General features: G+C 47.9%; 1 protein-coding gene across 2 annotated transcripts in view; it reads right to left on the bottom strand.

The window, feature by feature from the left end:
* The window catches only part of PAN2 (poly(A) specific ribonuclease subunit PAN2), an 85,020-nt gene that overhangs the window by 15,564 nt on the left and 49,346 nt on the right, over nucleotides 1–20,110 (bottom strand). For both annotated transcript variants that reach the window (XM_040425596.1, XM_040425598.1), the window contains exons 14-17: nucleotides 12,325–12,434; nucleotides 9,563–9,661; nucleotides 6,213–6,286; nucleotides 5,928–6,072 (exon numbers count right to left, since the gene is read on the bottom strand). In XM_040425596.1, coding sequence (XP_040281530.1) covers nucleotides 5,928–6,072; nucleotides 6,213–6,286; nucleotides 9,563–9,661; nucleotides 12,325–12,434 — 428 coding nt within the window. The remainder of the gene's footprint in view (nucleotides 1–5,927; nucleotides 6,073–6,212; nucleotides 6,287–9,562; nucleotides 9,662–12,324; nucleotides 12,435–20,110) is intronic.

Here is a 20,110-nt window from a genome sequence, read left to right as displayed (position 1 = left end):
GGGAGACCACTTTGGGCAAAAAGGAGGGAACCGAATGGAGCACCACCTTATCCTGGTGAAAAAAACAGAAAAGGTTACTGGCAGGGAAGTGCGGCCAGCTCAGATACCCGCCTGATGGAAGTTATGGCCACAAGGTAGACTACTTTCCAGGTGAGAAAAGTCAGGTAGACCACCCTCAGAGGCTCGAAGGGAGCCATCTGGATCTGGCGCGCAGGACCAAGTTGAGATCCCAAGGAGGTAAAGGGGGGACGGGGGACGTACGGAGGGACAGAATGCGCCACCCCCTGCAGTAAAGTCCTCACAGGACCCAGTAGAGCAAGGGGCCTCTGAAAAAAAGACAGCCAGAGCCGAAACTTGACCCTTCAGGGAGCTTAGCGACAGTCCCATCTCGAGGCCATCGAGAGCACCATCGGGATGGAAAAACGAAGGGGAGGAAAATCAGAGTTCTCACAAAAGGCAAGGAATGCCTTCCAGGTACGATCGTCAATCCGGGAGGAAGCCGGCTTCCTCGCTCTGACCATGTTTCTGACTACAGAATCCGAGAACCCCCTCTTCTTCAGGATGGCTGTTTTGTAAAAAAAAAAAAAAAAAAAAAAAAAAAAAAGACCATAAATTCCGGTGGAAGAGCGGGCCCTGAGACAGTAGATCTTCTGTCAGGAAGAGGCCATGGGGCGTCCGCCAGCATCCGAGCGACGTCCGAGAACCCTTCCGCCTCGATCTTGTGTAGAACCTTTGGTAGCAGAGGAAGTGGAGGGAAGACAGAGGAGGCTGAAGTCCTGCCACGGAGACACCAGCGCGTCCACACCGTACGCCTTCGGCCTTGTTGAGCCTGGATGCCATCAAGTCCACGTCCGGACGCCCCACCTGCGGCAGAAGTCTTCGAACACATCCGGATGCAGAGACCACTCGCCTGGATCCACCTTGTCGCGGCTTAGAAAGTCCGCTGTCCAATTGTCGACTCCCGGAATGTATACCGCTGACAACACCGGAACGTGAGACTCCGCCCACAGCAGAATTCTCCTCACCTCCTGCATCACCTCCCGACTGTGGGTCCCGCCTTGATGGTTGATGTAAGCCACAGCTGTGGCATTGTCTGACAATCCTCACCGGGCGGCCGGCAAGGACAGGAGTCCAATGGGAGAGGGAGTGGAAAATCGCTCTCAGCTCCAGGATGTTGATCGGGAGGAGAGATTCCGCCGCCGACCAAACCCCCTGAACCGTGCGGGACTGGAGAACGCCGCCCCATCCCAGAAGGCTGGCATCGGTGGTGACAATCGTCCAGGAGAACGGGAGGAAAGATCTTCCCGACATCAGGTTCATAGGGGACCGCCACCAAGGGAGAGCTGCCAGAAGCAGCTGAGACAGCGTCCAGACCGCGAGAAGACTTGTCCCAGAGGGAAAGGATCTCCCGTTGCAGCGAACGAGTGTGAAACTGGGCATATGGTACGGCCTCGAAAGAGGCTACCATAAGACCCAGGACCCGCATGCACTCCCGGATGGAGAGACGCAGGGAGCGCAGCAGGTGAGACACCGCCTCCTGGATCTGGGAGGACTTTGAGACTGCAAGAAACACTTTGGCGGCCAAGGTATCCAAGACCATCCCCAGGAAGGAGAGAGGATTTTGGGAAGTTGATCAGCCAGCCGAACTGTTCCAGAGTCTGAACAGTGATCCGGACACTGTCCTCGGCCAGCGGAAGCGAGGGGGCCTTTATCAGGATGTCGTCCAGGTAGGGCAGCAAAAAAATGCCCCTGGTACGAAGTAGCGCCATAAGATCTAGGTAAAGACCCGAGGGGTGGTCGCTAACCCGAAAGGCAGGGCGACAAACTGATAGTGCCAGCCACCAATGGCGAAGCGCAGGAATAGTTGGTGAGATTCTGCGATAGGGACATGCAGATAGGCGTCCTGGATATCTACAGACACGAGGAACTCCCCTGGAAGTAGAGAAACAATAACGGAGCGGAGGGACTCCATTCGAAACCTCCGCACTCGCAGAAACTTGGAGCTTCAAGTCTAGGATCGGACGCACCGACCCCTCCTTCTTTGGGACCACGAACAGGTTTGAATAGAAACCTGTGCCCTGTTCCTCTGGGGCAGTGGTCTGCAAACCACGGCTCGCGAACCACAAGCGGCTCTTTAGCCCCTTAAATGCGGCTCTTACAGGGGCCCCCCAGCGCCAGCCCGCAATACTAGCTCTGCTAGGTTTTCTAACTCCGCTACGCTAAGCGCAGCTGCGCATGGAGTCCTGGGCGGCGCACGGTCCGGACTAATAGGGAAAGGAGCGAGCAGCCCCCCCCCCCGCCCGCTCTGAGCACCGCTCTGCCTGCCTCTTTAAGAGACTCGAGCGGTGGCTGTGAGTGAGCGTGCCGTCGCTGCCACACAGGCAGGCACGTCTTCTGCCGTTGCCACAGCTCCGCCCCCAGAGCGGAGAAGAAGGAGCGAGCAGCGGCAGCCAGCCACAGCCCAGACTCTGCCAGGGAAGGCCCACGGCCCGCCGCCCACACAAAGGAGAATCTTCTGAGACTGTGACAGGAGGCAGCCAGGTAGGTAGGTTGATTAATTATAACAACAGACATCTCTCTCATGACTCTCCAGTCATTCGCCCACCCCCCATGCACATTTCTCCAGTCCAAACAGAACCAGGGCGGCCCCATGGCACATTTCTCCAGCAGTGCCAGCACATGCACAGACATCTCAGATTCAAGAGAGATGTCTGTGCATGTGCTGGCACTGGCATTGCTGGAGAAATGTGCCATGGGGCCGCGGCCACCCTGGTTCTGTGTGGAGTGGACTGGACTGGACTGGACAAATGTGCATGGGGGAGGGGGGAGTCATGAGAGAGATGTCTGTGCATGTGCTGGCACTGCTGGAGAAATGTGCCATGGGGCCGAAGCCGCCCTGGTTCTGTTTGAACTGGAGAAATGCGCATTGGGGGGGGCCTTATTGTTTTTCGCCCCAGGGCACCATTTCACCTAGCAAAGCTGGAGAGGGGGTGTACATCTCATATCACCCATATTTCCCCCCACTATTAGGAACCTCCTCCTTCCAAACGTCGGAACGTGCTGCGTCACAACAGGAAGTGTTGAGGGTAGTGAAAGTTCCCGGGTAGGGAAAAAATTGGGCTCTTAAAATAAATTTCAATCGCGGTTTTGTTGATATTTGGCTCAGTTGACTAAAAAGGTTGCCCACCACTGCTCTGGGGGAACTGGGGTAATAACACCCCGATCCAGAAGGGAAGAAACGGCCATCAAGAGGTCCGAGGCTCGGCTCGGACCGGATCCCCCGGAACGCGAGAAGGGAAAAAAGTTCCAGTGGTCTGGACGCGAATTCCATCTTGTAACCAGACGTTACAATTTCTAGAGCCCAGGCGTCCTGAACATGAGCCCTCCAAACCTGCTGATAAGAGAGCAGGCGGCCCCCCACCACGAGGGGTGGGTCGCCCCTTCATGCGGAAGACTGCTTGGGAGCAGCAGGGCGGGCCGACTGTGCCCTTGGGCGCCAGGAAGGCTGGGGCTTCAAGGAGGGCTTCTTGCGGGAGTCCTGAAACCCCCCAGCGGAGGAGGCAGACCACGTCCTGCTAGAAGAGAAGCGGTGAAAGGACTGGTACCGGGAACTGGAAGACTTGGTCCGAAAGGGGCGCTTGGACCTGGGTTGGGGGAAGAGGAGTGCTCTTGACCCCAGTAGCGGCAGAGATGAACTCATCCAGCTGAGCCCCAAAAAGTCTGGAACCCTCAAAGGGGAGGTAAGCAAGGGAACGCTTGGAAGCAGCATCGGCGTCCCACACCTTCAACCAGACCTCCCTGCGTTCAATAATCGAGAGGGCTGAAATGCGGGCAAAGAGGGAACCAATGTCCATGGAAGCCTCGCAAAGGAACTTGGAAGCCTGAGACATCTGTAGAATCAAATCCAGAGTGTCAGCAGACGAATCTTGTTCCGCCAGGTGTTGGTGCTGCAACCACACAGAGGGGAGGCAAAAGCGGGCCGCAGGGACGTGCCCGCCAGTGAGAAAATGGATTTGGAAAGAGAATCCAGGCGCCTGTCCACAGCATCCTGCAGAGAGGAGCCGTCTAAGACAGGGAGGGCCGTGTTTTTTGGCTAACCTGGCCACCGGGGGATCCACCTTAGGGCGGTCCCAGGCTCTGGATATGACCGCAGAAAATTCCTCATGGACAGGAAACACGACAGCCTCCGGCTTCTTGGGCGGGAAAAGGGCGAACTCCCGACTAGTGGAAGGAGGAGAATCCCCTTGGAGATTAAAGGTGTCACGGACAGCCGCCACTAGAAGGGGGGGGGGGGGGGGAAAGAGTTGTCCGAACTCGCCTCTAGGCGAGGGAAGGGGGGAAGCGGAGTCATCCGAGGAGGGATGCTGCCGTTCACGCTGCCTCTTAGCGGTCAAGCATCCTCTGCGGGAACCACAGAGGAGATGGAGTGGTTGGCGCCACAGGATTGGAAACTGCCATACGTTCCATAAAGGACATGGCTGCCTTGGCGACTAAGGCCAAATCAGCGGCCGCACTGCACATGGCAGATGCCCAAGCGGGGACCGCAGGGACGGGGGGGGGGGGGACTGGGCTGGAGAGAAGGAGGGGGAAGGATGATCCTGTCCAGGGGCAGGAGGCACAGATACCAGAGACCGAAAGTGGCAGAAGACACTCCTTACAGGACCTAATTGTGGTCCGAGAAGAGGTCTTGGCAGACTTAAGGGGGGCCCCAGGCTTAGGCATGATGGCAACCACAACTAAAAAGGCTAAAAGAGTCCTACCACCCAGGCAACAGCACAGACCGAAGAGGAGCAGGGGAGCAGGCACGCGTGTGAGGACTTCTCAGCAAGCGGAGGAAGACGCCGGAGCGAAGCACTGAGGCTCCGCCCCCACGACGCGCCATAGAATCGCGAAAAGAGCGCGTGCTCTATGAAAAAATGCTCCCCGGCACTGAACGCGGCGTAGCGGGGGTTAATGAAGGGAGTTGGAGGCCCCCCGAATAAAGCAGGGGGCCCGCCGCTGGCAGGTGCTGTTGGAGGGTGGTAGGAGCGGAGCCGCACCGGCGCCCCACTGAGGAGCCGTGCCCCATAGAAAAGCCTCCATGTGAGAGATCAGTACAGTGCCTCCAGATGTCCCCGTACCCTCTGACAGAAAACCCCAGCTCACTGAGACGGCCCATAGGTATTAGGCAAGGAGAAAGGGGGAGGGGGGGTGGAGCAGAGGGGGTAGCCATACTTATCTGCTCCTGCAGTCTTCTCCCTGTTCGGTACCAGCAGGGCTCACCTCGTCAGACGTCTGACTCACCGGAATACAGTGCTCTGGATGGAGGGCAGCAGCAGGTGACCGAGGAGCTGATGGGATGCCGGAGCTAACAGGTCGAGCCCGGATCCACTTGTTTTCTTTGGGGGAGAAAAGGAGGCAGCCAGGCAGCGTCCAAAGATGGCGGCGGGCACTTCATGGGGGACCAGGAAAGCGCTATGCTGACCTGTGTCCCCATCTAGAAAGAAAACAACAAACCGGAGTAGAACTAACACAAGTGTCATCCTCCTTCACCGGACACTAAGCAAAGACTGACTTCCTCCTGGGGGGATAGCCCGAGGAGGAGGAGCTCTTTTGTATTTGCATAGTGTCCCTCCAAGTGATACCTCTAAGCTATACCCATGGTCTGTGTCCCCCAATGGAATGTATGAAAAAAGGCACATTGCCGGTGCGTTGCCGGAACGCACATTGCCGGTGTTCGTGTTTTGCGTATCCGCAAAACACATACGGGCGTGTGAATGGACCGTTAATAAATGTCCCCCCATAATGCTTTATTATTTGACTATGCGCCATTTTGTTATGGATTGTCACATGTATAGAAACAAATTTTAAATGGGTCTCTTTAGCACTCTACAGATTACAGGATATGCAATTTACAGAAAAATAAAACTTTGGTTTAAGTTTCTTACCTCCTCATTCTCTGAACAATTAAGAACCTCCAACTCTTTGGTTTTGGAAAGTTTCATCTTTAGGGAACAAGGGACCCACACATTACGAAGTTCCTCCACTGAAGGTAACAGAGGTGGTGTGATCATCTCAGAGTTAGGATCATTCCTGGCAGGACAAAAACCCAGTACATTCAGATAAGTGCACCACCAGTTACATAAAAAAAAAAAAAAAAAAAAAAAAAAACAACACACACCCCACCACACTGTAAAACCACGTTAAGCAGGGCATCAATTTTTGACTCTTACCATTCTTTGCTACTTTCACTGGGATGAACTGGTATGTTCAGTTCTGCTTTACGCAGGGCCTTTTTAAAAGCATACTGAAAAAAATATAAATACAACCAGTATTTAAACCAAAATCAAATATATCAAGTGTCATCAAGTTGACAAGTGAAGCAATTTGAAAGAGCAGTTTTATATCTGAAATGAAAACGTATACAAGCATCAGGGAGCTGTACTGTGCCGTGCAGTCTTATCGGCGAGCTAGGGAACTCCCGCCTCCACTTGCCATTGACCAACACCTCCTCTGTATTCTCATTATAGGCCAACTTTCTTAGATTGGTGGGGCTTATCCTGCTCTCTGGATAATTGTGGTCCTCATTATAAACATTAGATGACATTCCAGTGTACAACAAGTGACCCAGAGAGCACTGCCATGGAAGAAAGGGGGGGGGGGGGGGGGGGGGACGACCTACACTGGTGAGTACATGGAATAAATTTGTTGTTTTTATATCTAATGGCAGACACATTTTAAAACAAACGTAACATTACTGTAGGTTCAAATCTGCATTCGGTAACTCTGGTAGTCTGGTCCAGCAGAGGAGCAGACTAAAGGAGTTAGGCCTCATGCACACAACGTTTTTTTTTGCAGTCCGCAAAAACGGTTTCCGTTGTTCCGTGATCCATTTTTTCATCCGTGGGTCTTCCTTGATTTTTGGAGGATCCACGGACATGAAAAGTGGAAAAAAAACCTAAGTCAAGTTTGCATTGAAAATGATAGGAAAAACTGACACGGACGACTATCTTGTGTGCATCCGTGATTTTTCACGGACCCATTGACTTGAATGGGTCCGTGAAAAAAATAGGACAGGTCATATTTTTTTCACGGACTGGAAAAACGGATCACGGACACGGAAGCCAAACGGTGCATTCTCCGATTTTTCCACGGACCCATTGAAAGTCAATGGGTCCGCGAAAAAAACGGAACACGGAACAACGGCCGCGGATGCACACAACGGTCGTGTGCATGAGGCCTTACCATATCCAGCATAGCAGGACACCACTGGAACCCTGCTGGGGGAAAAAAAAAAAGTGCTGCATGCAACCAGCAAAAAGCTGACATTTAGGCCTCATGCACACGACCGTATTTTTTCACGGTCTGCAACTTTTTTCGTCCGTGGGTCTTCCTTGATTTTTGGAGGATCCACGGACATGAAAAAAAAAAAGTCATTTTGGTGTCCGCTGGCCGTGCGGAGCCAAACGGATCCGTCCTGAATTACTATGCAAGTCAATGGGGACGGATCCGTTTGACGTTGACACAATATGGTGCAATTTCAAACGGATCCGTCCCCCATTGACTTTCAATGTAAAGTCAGGAGTTAATATGCCATAGTATCAGAGTTTTCTCCAATCCGATGGTATATTTTAACTTGAAGCGTCCCCATCACCATGGGAACACCTCTGTTAGAATATACTGTCGGATATGAGTTAGATCGTGAAACTCATATCCGACAGTATATTCTAACACAGAGGCGTTCCCTTAGTGATGGGGACGCTTCTAGTTAGAATATACTACGAACTGTGTACATGACTGCCCCCTGCTGCCTGGCAGCCCCTGATCTCTTACAGGGGGCTGTGATCCGCACAATTAACCTCTCAGGTGCTGCACCTGAGGGGTTAATTGTGCATATCATAGCCCCCTGTAAGAGATCAGGGGCTGCCAGGCAGCAGGGGGCAGACCCCCCTCCCTCCCCAGTTTGAATATCATTGGTGGTCAGTGTGCGGCCTCCCCCCAGCCCCCCCTCCCTCCATTTATTGTATTATCATTGGTGGCCAGTGTGTGCCCTTCCCCCCCTCCCTCTACTGCAATATTATTGGTGGCCAGTGTGCGCCCCCCCCGGATCATTGGTGGCAGCGGAGAGTTCCGATCGGACTCCCAGTTTAAATCGCTGGGGCTCCGATCGGTAACCATGGCAACCAGGACGCTACTGCAGGCCTGGTTGCCATGGTTACTTAGCAATATTACAATATTAGAAGCATCATACTTACCTGCTGCGCTGTCTGTGACCGGCCAGGAGCTCCTCCTACTGGTAAGTGACAGGTCTGTGCGGCGCATTGCTTAATGATCTGTCACTTACCAGTAGGAGGAGCTCCCAGCCGGTCACAGACAGCGCAGCAAATAAGTATGATGCTTCTAATATTGTAATATTGCTAAGTAACCATGGCAACCAGGCCTGCAGTAGCGTCCTGGTTGCCATGGTAACCGATCGGAGCCCAAGAGCGATTAAACTGGGACTCCGATCGGAACTCTCCGCTGCCACCAATGATCGGGGGAGAGGCCGCACACTGGCCACCAATGATATTAATACAATAGAGGGGGGGCGCCCACACTGGCCACCAATGATAATACAATAGAGGGAGGGGGGGGCCGGGGGAAGCCGCACACTGGCCACCAATGATAATACAATAGAGGGAGGGAGGGGGGGCCCGCACACTGGCCACCAATGATAATACAATAAAGGGAGGGAGGGGGGGGGGGGCCGGGGGAGGCCGCACACTGGCCAATGATATTACAATAGAGGGAGGGGGAGAGGCGCACTGGCCACCAATGAAATTAAAACTGGGGAGGGAGGGGGGTCTGCCCCCTGCTGCCTGGCAGCCCCTGATCTCTTACAGGGGGCTGTGATCCAGCACCTGAGGGGTTAATTGTGCGGATCACAGCCCCCAGTAAGAGATCGGGTGCTGCCAGGCAGCAGGGGGCAGTCATGTACACAGTTCGTAGTATATTCTAACTAGAAGCGTCCCCATCACTATGGGAACGCCTCTGTGCTAGAATATACTGTCAGATATGAGTTTTCACAAAGTGAAAACTCATCTCTGAAAAAGCTTTTATGCAGACGGAGCTTTTATGCAGACGGATCTTCGGATCCGTCTGTATGAAAGTAACCTATGGCCACGGATCACGGACGCCAATCTTGTGTGCATCCGTGTTCTTTCACGGACCCATTGACTTGAATGGGTCCGTGAACCGTTGTCCGTCAAAAAAAATAGGACAGGTCTTATTTTTTTGACGGACAGGAAACACGGATCACGGATGCGGCTGCAAAACGACGCATTTTCAGATTTTTCCACGGACCCATTGAAAGTTAATGGGTCCGCGAAAAAAAAACCGGAACACGGCACAACGGCCACGGATGCACACAACGGTCATGTGCATGAGGCCTTATGCCGGAAACCTGCTAGATCCCATTATAGTGAAGGTGGATCCACATGCGTCAGGCAGTCTCCGGTTATACTGGAAACTGGTAATCTGCACCTCTGCCGGGATAGACTACCGGAGTTACTGAATGCAGATGTGAGAAGATGAGTATATGTACCTCTGCCTGTGTCTTCCAAAACTCAGCCTCCTTTGTGCTGTTAACTTCACAGTTTATAACAAGTACATCAGGAAGACAACGAATGTTGCGGGTCTGAACCTGTGGTAAGAAAACATTAAAATAATGATATCTGTTAATAAAGTGCCAAAAACTGCATAAGACAGACAGTAAAGTAAAAATGTAGGAAAAAAATTAAGAAAAAAAATGTTTTAAAGTCATTAAAGGTTAGCCAAAAAAGTTTATCCATCCCTTTCACTAGTAATGGACTAAAACCTACATATTTTAATAGAGCATAAAAAAATAAATATATACACACACACACACACACACACACAAGTTCCCCTTGTGTGGTTTGTACAAGTAATGCTTATTGGGCCTCACTCAACTGTTGTACAGTAAAAAGTTAGCAACGAATCAGACTCTGCTTCCATTTTATCGGAGACGTAAATAAATTGAACAAGGACCATCGTATCCATCCCAGCCGGTCAAGTGGTACTTTGTGGAGGGCAGTAGAGTATGTGTGACTGTGTCCAACATATACAAACTGAAAAGAATGGTGTGGTATTAAACTGGGCCTTATCAGCCAGTCTTGAGTGGGACTCGCAGACTCCTCCCTCCTCCCATTGCAAGCATGGTTACATACTGGAGGTAACTGGTGAGTTGTTTGTGAGTCGGCCTCATGCTCCTGTAATTTGCCCACTGGCTCCTGGTATAGCCCATATGGCCCAGGTAGGTGAGTGTTAGGTCCCCGAGCTACTTGAGAAACCTTGGCACGGTGCTCGGGCTCAGACATGTCCTACACCGTAGGATATGTTGGCTAATCTCTCAATTTTAAAATCAGTTTGAGGGTTTAGTAAGACCGCAGAGTGCACCTGTCCGTTATTATTTTGTTATATTGACTGTGTCCAACATGCCATATTCAATTAAACAAAAAATTGTGAAACTGGAGGCCTGTATGTTTGCACAAGATTAGGCAAGGAAACACAGGACTGTTTTGCTGGTCCATTTCCAGACCTTCCCTTTCCAAAAAAGCAGCAGCATACATGGCTTGGTGCAAATTTGGCATTTTACAAGATCTATGGGCAATGGAAAAAAAAAAAAAAACGACACACGACAACCATGTGGTTGTTGCTGCAGACATCCAGGAGAGGATTATGAGAACCCAGCAGGTTCAGGTCAGAAGATCAATGTCGACGTCTAGAGAAATCACTTCACCTGAAGCCACATTGAGTGCCAAAGGAGGGGGAATAAACAAACAAACACATGCGTATTGCATCTTGATAGGGCAGAAAAAAAAAAAATTTGCCAATTAAATGCGAGAAACACGATGCGTGTGTCAGTGAGTTCCTGTCCTGAACTCACCAGATCGCACGCATTAGGCTACATGCACACGACCGTATGTGTTTTGCGGTGCGAAAAAATAAACACACAGATGACGTTCCATATGGCATCCGTGTTTTTTTGCGGATCCATTGTAATAACGCCTATCCTTGTCCGCAAACTAGAAAAAAAAATAAAAATAGGACATGCACTATTTTTTTAGCGGGGCAACAGAACAGACATACTGATGCTAACAGCACAGTGTGCTGTCCGCATTTTTTGTGGACCCATTAAAATGAATGGGTTCGCATCCTATCCGCAAAAAATAAATAAAAAATAAACACATGGAACGGACACGTAAACAAACAACGTACGTGTGCATGTAGCCTTATAATGATTTATAAGGCTGTGTGTCCCTGTGAGAAGTGGACTCTATTGATGAAAATGCAAATACAACTATGTACATGGACATTGTCAAGCAATATTTGGATAGTTAAAGGGGTTGTCCCATCTGGGACATTTTTGGCATATTGTTGGAATAGGCCTGAATATCCGAGGAGGTGGAACCCACAAAGTGAAGGAAGAGAAAGCCATGCATGGCCACCCTCCATTCACTGTTATGAGAGTTCTGAAAATAGCCGAGCGCTCACTTGGCTACTTTTGGAAGTCCTACAGAAATAAATGGAAAACACCCTACCCATGAGCAGTGTGCTCTGATCAGTTTGGGGGGTGTGGGTGGGGGGCACATTCTGGAGATAGTAGGGTGTCCCAAAGTTGGGCCATGCACCTATCTGAAGTTTATGGTAGATCCTAGCAATATACCATAAATGATCCAGATGGGACCTGGATTAAAATCAATAAAGATAAGGTTCCAGTCTATATTTCTCGCTGTCAATGTCTGGACACATAATGGGTGCCATGACACCAAATTTTCTTCTGCTACGCTCTTGGACATGCTCCAGGCAGAGACAGGGGTGAGTGATGAAGGTGCCACCCGAGTCTGGATGGTGGACAAAACTGCAGGTGTTTGTGCAGGTCAGCAGATCAAACAATCTTTTGTACGGGTGGTCTTTTCTATGGGTGGTCTGAAGCCTGGTCTTTGTGTGTGCCCTGATGTAACCTCTGCTTTTAATCATTTATATATCTGCCAGAGATCTACCGTAACTGCAGCAATTCGACATTTCTGTCTGGGTGCGTTATCTTTTTTGGGTCAACAAGTGTGTATATACATTTTACTCAACGTGAAATTACTTAGTTTTACTAATAAAAATTGCATTGCAACAGTTTATACAAGCTAAGGTTATACTCTGAACATGCTGCAATTGTGTTAGTGGGGAGGGGGTGTTCTCACAAGCAGTACACCACACAAATATATATTCGTTTTATGACCCTGTACATTTAAGGATTGCATGATCACTGTTCCACACGCTGTACACACTTACTGTAGGTTGGTATTTCTCGCAATTCTCACACCAGGCCTGAGTGCTCTGCTCCAGGCAAATGCTTCTCCTCAGAATCTCCGCAAACTCTAAATCTGGAGGAGGGGTTTTACCTAGCAGAAAAAGTAAAAAAAAACAAAAAAACATTCCTACATAACACTGATCGAAATATATTTAAAAAAATAAATTTCAGTTATTCAGCATACACGCCACAAATGTCTTTCCTACATTCCCTCTCCAGGGGAACCATATAGTTTCCGTATAGTGTTCGGAAGGCAGGCCTACTGTAGATAGACGGAACTGTTTGGGAGCTCAATTTTATAACTATTCTTAAAATATACAGATACGGATGTCTCTCTGCTCAAGTTGGGTTGGGGTGAGGGGGAGGGTGTTACTTCATACAAGTTACAATATTCAAATTGCTTAAATGCTGTAAAAATTCATATGAATCATGAAGTCTCAATTGTCATGGGTGTCTGCACACACCAATATTTTTGTAAGTTGATTTACTTATGTCAGACTATACAAAAAAAAAAAAAAAAAAAAAAAAAGTACACGCCATGGGGTTGTTCTGTTTCGGACTGATGACATCATGCAGAAAATGAAACGTAAAGAATCTGAGTAGTCCTTTAATTTAAAGACCCTGTTCAACAAAGGGTCAGGTCTAGATCTCCCTTTCCAAGATACAGCATAACTGTCCCTATATACTGCGTAAGAGCTTCTCCCCGCCTCCCTTCAGTGAGCACTTACGGTACTGCTCACAGGCATCGCCCCCGGCAGCTGGTTCATTAGTCAGCCGGGAGTGCAGGGGGAAAGCTCACAAACAGTGTACAAGTTCATATTTAATACGAGAAGAAGAAAAAAATCCTGCACAGTCAGTCTCTCCTAGGCCGGTAGAAGAAGACAGATGGCCCTTAACGCTCATTTGAAAGGGCAGAAAAAAATAAAAAAAATAAATAAAAAAGGCAGTTACACTCCTGACCGAGCCTAATTTTGCAAATCTGACATGTGTCACTTTATGTGGTTATAACTTTGGAACGCTTTTGCTTAGGTTACATGCACACAAACGTATGTGTTTTAAGGGTCCGCAAACTGCGGATGCGAAAAAAACAAACCCAAAAAAGACAAACATGGAACGGACATAGAAATAAACAACGTTCGTGTGCATGTAGCCTAATCCAAGCCATTTAGAGATTGTTTTCTTGTGACACATTGTACTTCATGTTAATGGTAAATTTGAGTCAATACATTTTATTTATAGAAAATCCAAAAGTTTAAAAAAAAAAAAAAAAAACAACCTCTAAATTTTAATCTTTGCTTTTAAGACAGATGGTGATGCCTCAAAAATATTTACATTCCCCATATGTCTACTTTATTTTGGCATCATTTTGGTAATGTAATTTTATTCTTTTAGGACGTTAAAGGTTTACAATTTTAGAAGCAATTTTTGAAATCTTTAGGAAAATTTTCAAAGTCAACTTTTTTTTTTTTTAAGGACCAGTTCAGTTTTGAAGTCACTTTATGGGTTGGTTCTATTATGTAAGCCCCACAAATGACCCTATTTTAGAAACGCCCCTCAAACTAGTCAAAACTGGTTTTAGAAATGTTGTTAACCCTTTAGGTATTCATAGGAATTAACCACCTCAGCCCCCATGGCATAAACACCCTGAAAGACCAGGCCACTTTTTACACTTCTGACCTACACTACTTTCACCGTTTATTGCTCGGTCATGCAACTTACCACCCAAATGAATTTTACCTCCTTTTCTTCTCACTAATAGAGCTTTCATTTGGTGGTATTTCATTGCTGCTGACATTTTTACTTTTTTTGTTATTAATCGAAATTTAACGATTTTTTTGCAAAAAAATGTCATTTTTCACTTTCAGTTGTAAAATTTTGCAAAAAAAACGACATCCATATAGAAATTTTGCTCTAAATTTATTGTTCTACATGTCTTTGATAAAAAAAAAATGTTTGGGTAAAAGTTATAGCGTTTACAAACTATGGTACAAAAATGTGAATTTCCGCTTTTTGAAGCAGCTCTGACTTTGAGCACCTGTCATGTTTCCTGAGGTTCTACAATGCCCAGACAGTACAAACACCCCACAAATGACCCCATTTCGGAAAGTAGACACCCTAAGGTATTCGCTGATGGGCATAGTGAGTTCATAGAACTTTTTATTTTTTGTCACAAGTTAGCGGAAAATGATGATTTTTTTTTTTTTCTTACAAAGTCTCATATTCCACTAACTTGTGACAAAAAATAAAAACTTCTATGAACTCACTATGCCCCTCACTGAATACCTTGGGGTGTCTTCTTTCCAAAATGGGGTCACTTGTGGGGTAGTTATACTGCCCTGGCATTCTAGGGGCCCAAATGTGTGGTAAGGAGTTTGAAATCAAATTCTGTAAAAAATGACCTGTGAAATCCAAAAAGGTGCTCTTTGGAATGTGGGCCCCTTTGCCCACCTAGGCTGCAAAAAAGTGCCACACATGTGGCATCTCCGTATTCAGGAGAAGTTGGGGAATGTGTTTTGGGGTGTCTTTTTACATATACCCATGCTGGGTGAGAGAAATATCTTGGTCAAATGCCAACTTTGTATAAAAAAATGGGAAAAGTTGTCTTTTGCCAAGATATTTCTCTCACCCAGCATGGGTATATGTAAAATGACACCCCAAAACACATTCCCCAACTTCTCCTGAATACGGAGATACCACATGTGTGACACTTTTTTGCAGCCTAGGTGGGCAAAGGGGCCCATATTCCAAAGAGCACCTTTCGGATTTCACTGGTCATTTTTTACAGAATTTGATTTCAAACTCCTTACCACACATTTGGGCCCCTAGAATGCCAGGGCAGTATAACTACCCCACAAGTGACCCCATTTTGGAAAGAAGACACCCCAAGGTATTCGCTGATGGGCATAGTGAGTTCATGGAAGTTTTTATTTTTTTGTCACAAATTAGTGGAATATGAGACTTTGTAAGATAAAAAAAATAAATAAAAAATCATCATTTTCCACTAACCTATGACAAAAAATAAAAAAACTTATAGGAACTCGCCATGCCCCTCACGGAATACCTTGGGGTGTCTTCTTTCCAAAATGGGGTCACTTGTGGGGTAGTTATACTGCCCTGGCATTCTAGGGGCCCAAATGTGTGGTAAGGAGTTTGAAATCAAATTCTGTAAAAAATGACCAGTGAAATCCGAAAGGTGCTCTTTGGAATGTGGGCCCCTTTGCCCACCTAGGCTGCAAAAAATTGTCACACATGTGGTATCTCCGTATTCAGGAGAAGTTGGGGAATGTGTTTTGGGGTGTCATTTTACATATACCCATGCTGGGTGAGAGAAATATCTTGGCAAAAGACAACTTTTCCCATTTTTTATACAAAGTTGGCATTTGACCAAGATATTTCTCTCACCCAGCATGGGTATATGTAAAATGACACCCCAAAACACATTCCCCAACTTCTCCTGAATACGGAGATACCACATGTGTGACACTTTTTTGCAGCCTAGGTGGGCAAAGGTGCCCAAATTCCTTTTAGGAAGGCATTTTTAGACATTTGGATACCAGACTTCTTCTCACGCTTTGGGGCCCCTAAAATGCCAGGGCAGTATAAATACCCCACATGTGACCCCATTTTGGAAAGAAGACACCCCAAGGTATTCAATGAGGGGCATGGCGAGTTCATAGAAAAAAGAAAATTTGGGCACAAGTTAGCGGAAATTGATTGTTTTGATTTTTTTCTCACAAAGTCTCCCTTTCCGCTAACTTGGGACAAAAATTTCAATCTTTCATGGACTCAATATGCCCCTCAGCGAATACCTTGGGGTGTCTGCTTTTCAAAATGGTGTTATTTGTGGGGTGTTTGTACTGCCCTGGCATTTGAGGGTCTCCGCAATCATTACATGTATGGCCAGCATTAGGAGTTTCTGCTATTCTCCTTATATTGAGCATACGGGTAATGAGTTTTTTTTCCGTTCAGCCTCTGGGCTGAAAAGAAAAAAATTAACGGCACAGATTTCTTCATTCGCATCAATGTGGATGAAAAAATCATTGCCGGTATTTTTTTTTATATATATATATATATATATATATATATATATATATATATATATATATATATATACACACACACAAAGTGTTTGCCAAAGTATATGAACACCGCCACCTCCTCAGCTCATATGCCTCGGCAAGCGTATCTTTTACTGCAGAGGAGAAATCTCGTCTTGCAGCGCCGCATACACAGACTTGCGTGTAATCTGACAGCAGCGCAATGCTTCTGTCCGAATGCACATCAGTGCTGCAGCTAGTCGATCGGTTGGTCCACCTGGAAGGTAAAAAAAACAAAACAAGAAAGAAAAAACCAGGCCGCAACACAATAAATTTATTAACTTCAGAACAGAACATATAAACTTTTTTTTAACTGAACGTTAACTTTTTTTACTTACCGGTATTTTTTTTTTGGTTTAGTTTTTTTTTTTACCTTTATAGAACAAACCTCTCCTTCCCCATGGGACAATGTGCAAAGCGCAAATCGCCCAAAGATGTGGCGAAGTACGTTATGCACTTTATCCCAGGTGAAAGGAGAGGTTTGCAGCAGCTGTGAGTAAAAGGGCCCTAATAGCCCTGTGTGCCTGTCCTGTGAGATGTGATCCCTATGCTAGGTGTACCTGTGTGTGGTACTTCCGGAAACACTCACCAAAGCATAGGGCAGGGTGGTCAGGACAGTCAGGACAGAAATAGCGGGTGTCACGCCTTATTCCACTCCTGCTACAGACACTACATCTTTTTCGGGGTGACTGTTGGGTTGAGGTACCAGGAACGACACTGGGGAAATGTCGCTCGTGTAGACGGCTAACTACACTGGTGGATGGGGCCACGGAACCTCCTGGATACAGGAGGTTCTCAATGATCTCTTCCTGGAATTTGAGGAAGGATCTTGTTCTCCCAGCCTTACTGTAGAGAACAAAACTATTATACAGCGCCAATTGAATTAAATATACAGACACCTTCTTATACCAGCGTCTGGTTCTGCGGGAAACTAAATACGGAGACAACATCTGGTCATTGAAGTCCACCCCTCCCATGAGCGCATTATAGTCGTGGACACAGAGGGGCTTTTCAATGACACGGGTTGCTCGCTCAATTTGGATTGTCGTGTCTGCGTGAATGGAGGAGAGCATGTAAACGTCACGCTTGTCTCTCCATTTCACCGCAAGCAGTTCTTCGTTACACAAGGCAGCCCTCTCCCCCCTTGCAAGACGGGTGGTAACGAGCCGTTGGGGGAAGCCCACGCGACTAGTTCACGCGGTGCCACAGGCGCAAATCCGTTCTAGAAACAAATGCCTAAAGAGGGCCACACTTGTGTAGAAATTGTCCACATAAAGATGGTACCCCTTGCCGAATAAGGGTGACACCAAGTCCCAGACTGTCTTCCCACTGCTCCCCAGGTAGTCAGGGCAACCGACCGGCTCCAGGGTCTGATCTTTTCCCTCATAGATCCGAAATTTGTGGGTATAGCCTGTGGCCCTTTCACAGAGCTTATACAATTTGACCCCATACCGGGCACGATTGCTTGGGATGTATTGTTTGAAGCCAAGGCGCCCGGTAAAATGTATTAGGGACTAGTCTACGCAGATGTTTTGCTCGGGGGTATACAAATCTGCAAATTTCTGGTTGAAGTGGTCTATCAGGGGCCGAATTTTGTGGAGCCGGTCAAAAGCTGGGTGGCCTCTGGGACGGGAGGTGGTGTTGTCGCTAAAATGCAGGAAACGGAGGATGGCCTCAAATCGTGCCCTGGACATAGCAACAGAGAACATGGGCATGTGATGAATCGGGTTCGTGGACCAATATGACCGCAATTCATGCTTTTTAGTTAGACCCATGTTGAGGAGAAGGCCCAAAAAATTTTTAAGTTCGGAAACTTGGACTGGTTTCCACCGGAAAGGCTGGGCATAATAGCTTCCCGGGTTGGCGGATATAAATTGTGTGGCATACCAGTTTGTCTCTGCCACGACTAAGTCCAAGAGCTCCGCAGTCAAGAACAGCTCAAAAAATCTCAGGGCCGAACCGATTTGAGCTGTCTCAACCCGAACTCCAGACTGGGCGGTGAAAGGGGGAACTAATGGTGCGGCTGAAGTTGGTGACTGCCAATCAGGGTTTGCCAGCACCTCAGGGATTCTAGGGGCTCTACGGGCCTGTCTGTGCGGTGGCTGCGACGGGGTAACTACTGCACATGCCACCGTACCAGCTTCAACTGCCCTTCTGGTGCTCGCCACTTCACCATGTTGTACGGCAGTGCTGGTACTAAGTCCAGGGAGGGCTGCGCTGCTGGTGTATGCCTCACCACGTGATCCGGCAGCGACAGCCCCACTCTGCTGCTCTTGAAGCGGATCCTGCATAACCTGTGGTCTAGCGACACGGGGCCTGGTACGCCTGGTGCTATCAGGGACCTCCACCTCCTCGTCCGAACTTTGGGTCAGAGAGCCACTACTTTCTACAGGTTCATATTCTGACCCGCTAGATTCGTCAGATGAGGGTTCCCACTCCTCATCCGACTGGGTCAGAATCCTGTAGGCCTCTTCAGAAGAATACCCCCTGTTTGACATTTTGGACTACTAAACTATCCCTAAAACCTAACAGTCAATACCAGTGAAAAAAAAAAAAGTGACAGTTTACACTGATCACTTTTTTTCCTTTCACTAGTGATTGACAGGGGCGATCAAAGGGGTGATCAAAGGGTTAATTGGGGTGCAGGGGGGTGATCTGGGGCTACAGTGAAGTGTTTGGTGCTACTCAGTTCAGTCTGCTCCTCTGCTGGATCCAACCGACGAAAAGGACCAGCAGAGAAGCCATATAACAGATCATATTTACTAATATGATCTGTTATATGGCTTGTGATTGGATTTTTTGAAAATCGCCAGCCTGCCAGCCAATGATCGTTGCTGGCAGGCTGGTGACGAACTTGTTCTTTAACTTTTGCCGGCCCGCGATGCGCATGGGCGGGCCGGCTTTGAGCGAAATCTCGCGTCTCGCGAGATGACGCATATATGCGTGACTGTGCGCAGCGCTGCCACCTCCGGAACGCGAATCTGCGTTAGGCGGTCCGGAGGTGGTTAAAGCAAAATTTCAAAATTTTACTGTTGCAGATTCTCCATTTAAAATGATTTTTTCCCGTAACACAGCAAGGGTTAACAAAACAAACCTCAATATTTATTACCCTGACTCTGCAGTTTGCAGAAACACCCCATATTAGTGTGCAGCTGCCATCTCTGAAAGGACATTCCAGAACGTCCAGAGATTAACCAACCGTGCACAGACAGACATTCATAGTCAATGGGCTGTCGGGAAGTGGTTACGCTTTGACACTGCTAAAGTGGAGCAAAGGGGGTGTGGCTTAGCAGGAGTGGGTGGGGCTTTGCACAGCCCACCAGATTTGCTCTAACTTACACCAGAAACGGTCATAAATTATGGCTGAAATCTACTCTAGCCCCAAGCTGATGAAGACTGGGAGACAACCTGAGAAGTCACAGCAGCTCACTCGAGTAAGCCTTCTTGTGACATCATAGCAACACACCTGACTACACTTGTGATGTCACAGCAACTCAAGCAAAAAACATCAGTAGTTCACCAGATGGAAACCCAGTTGCGATATCACAGCAACAAACAGCAGTGAAGCAGCACATGTCTAAAACGATGAGGCCCTAACCATATCACATACCACTTAGTTATTACATAAACCAATTTGTATTGGATTAGGACTCATGCACACGGCCATTGC

The sequence above is a fragment of the Bufo bufo genome, chromosome 3 (genome assembly GCF_905171765.1).
Source record: "Bufo bufo chromosome 3, aBufBuf1.1, whole genome shotgun sequence".
In the NCBI taxonomy this organism is placed as follows: Eukaryota; Metazoa; Chordata; class Amphibia; order Anura; family Bufonidae; genus Bufo; species Bufo bufo.
The sequence above is the reverse complement of the archived record's forward strand: the minus strand, read 5'-3'. Positions and strand labels throughout refer to the sequence as shown.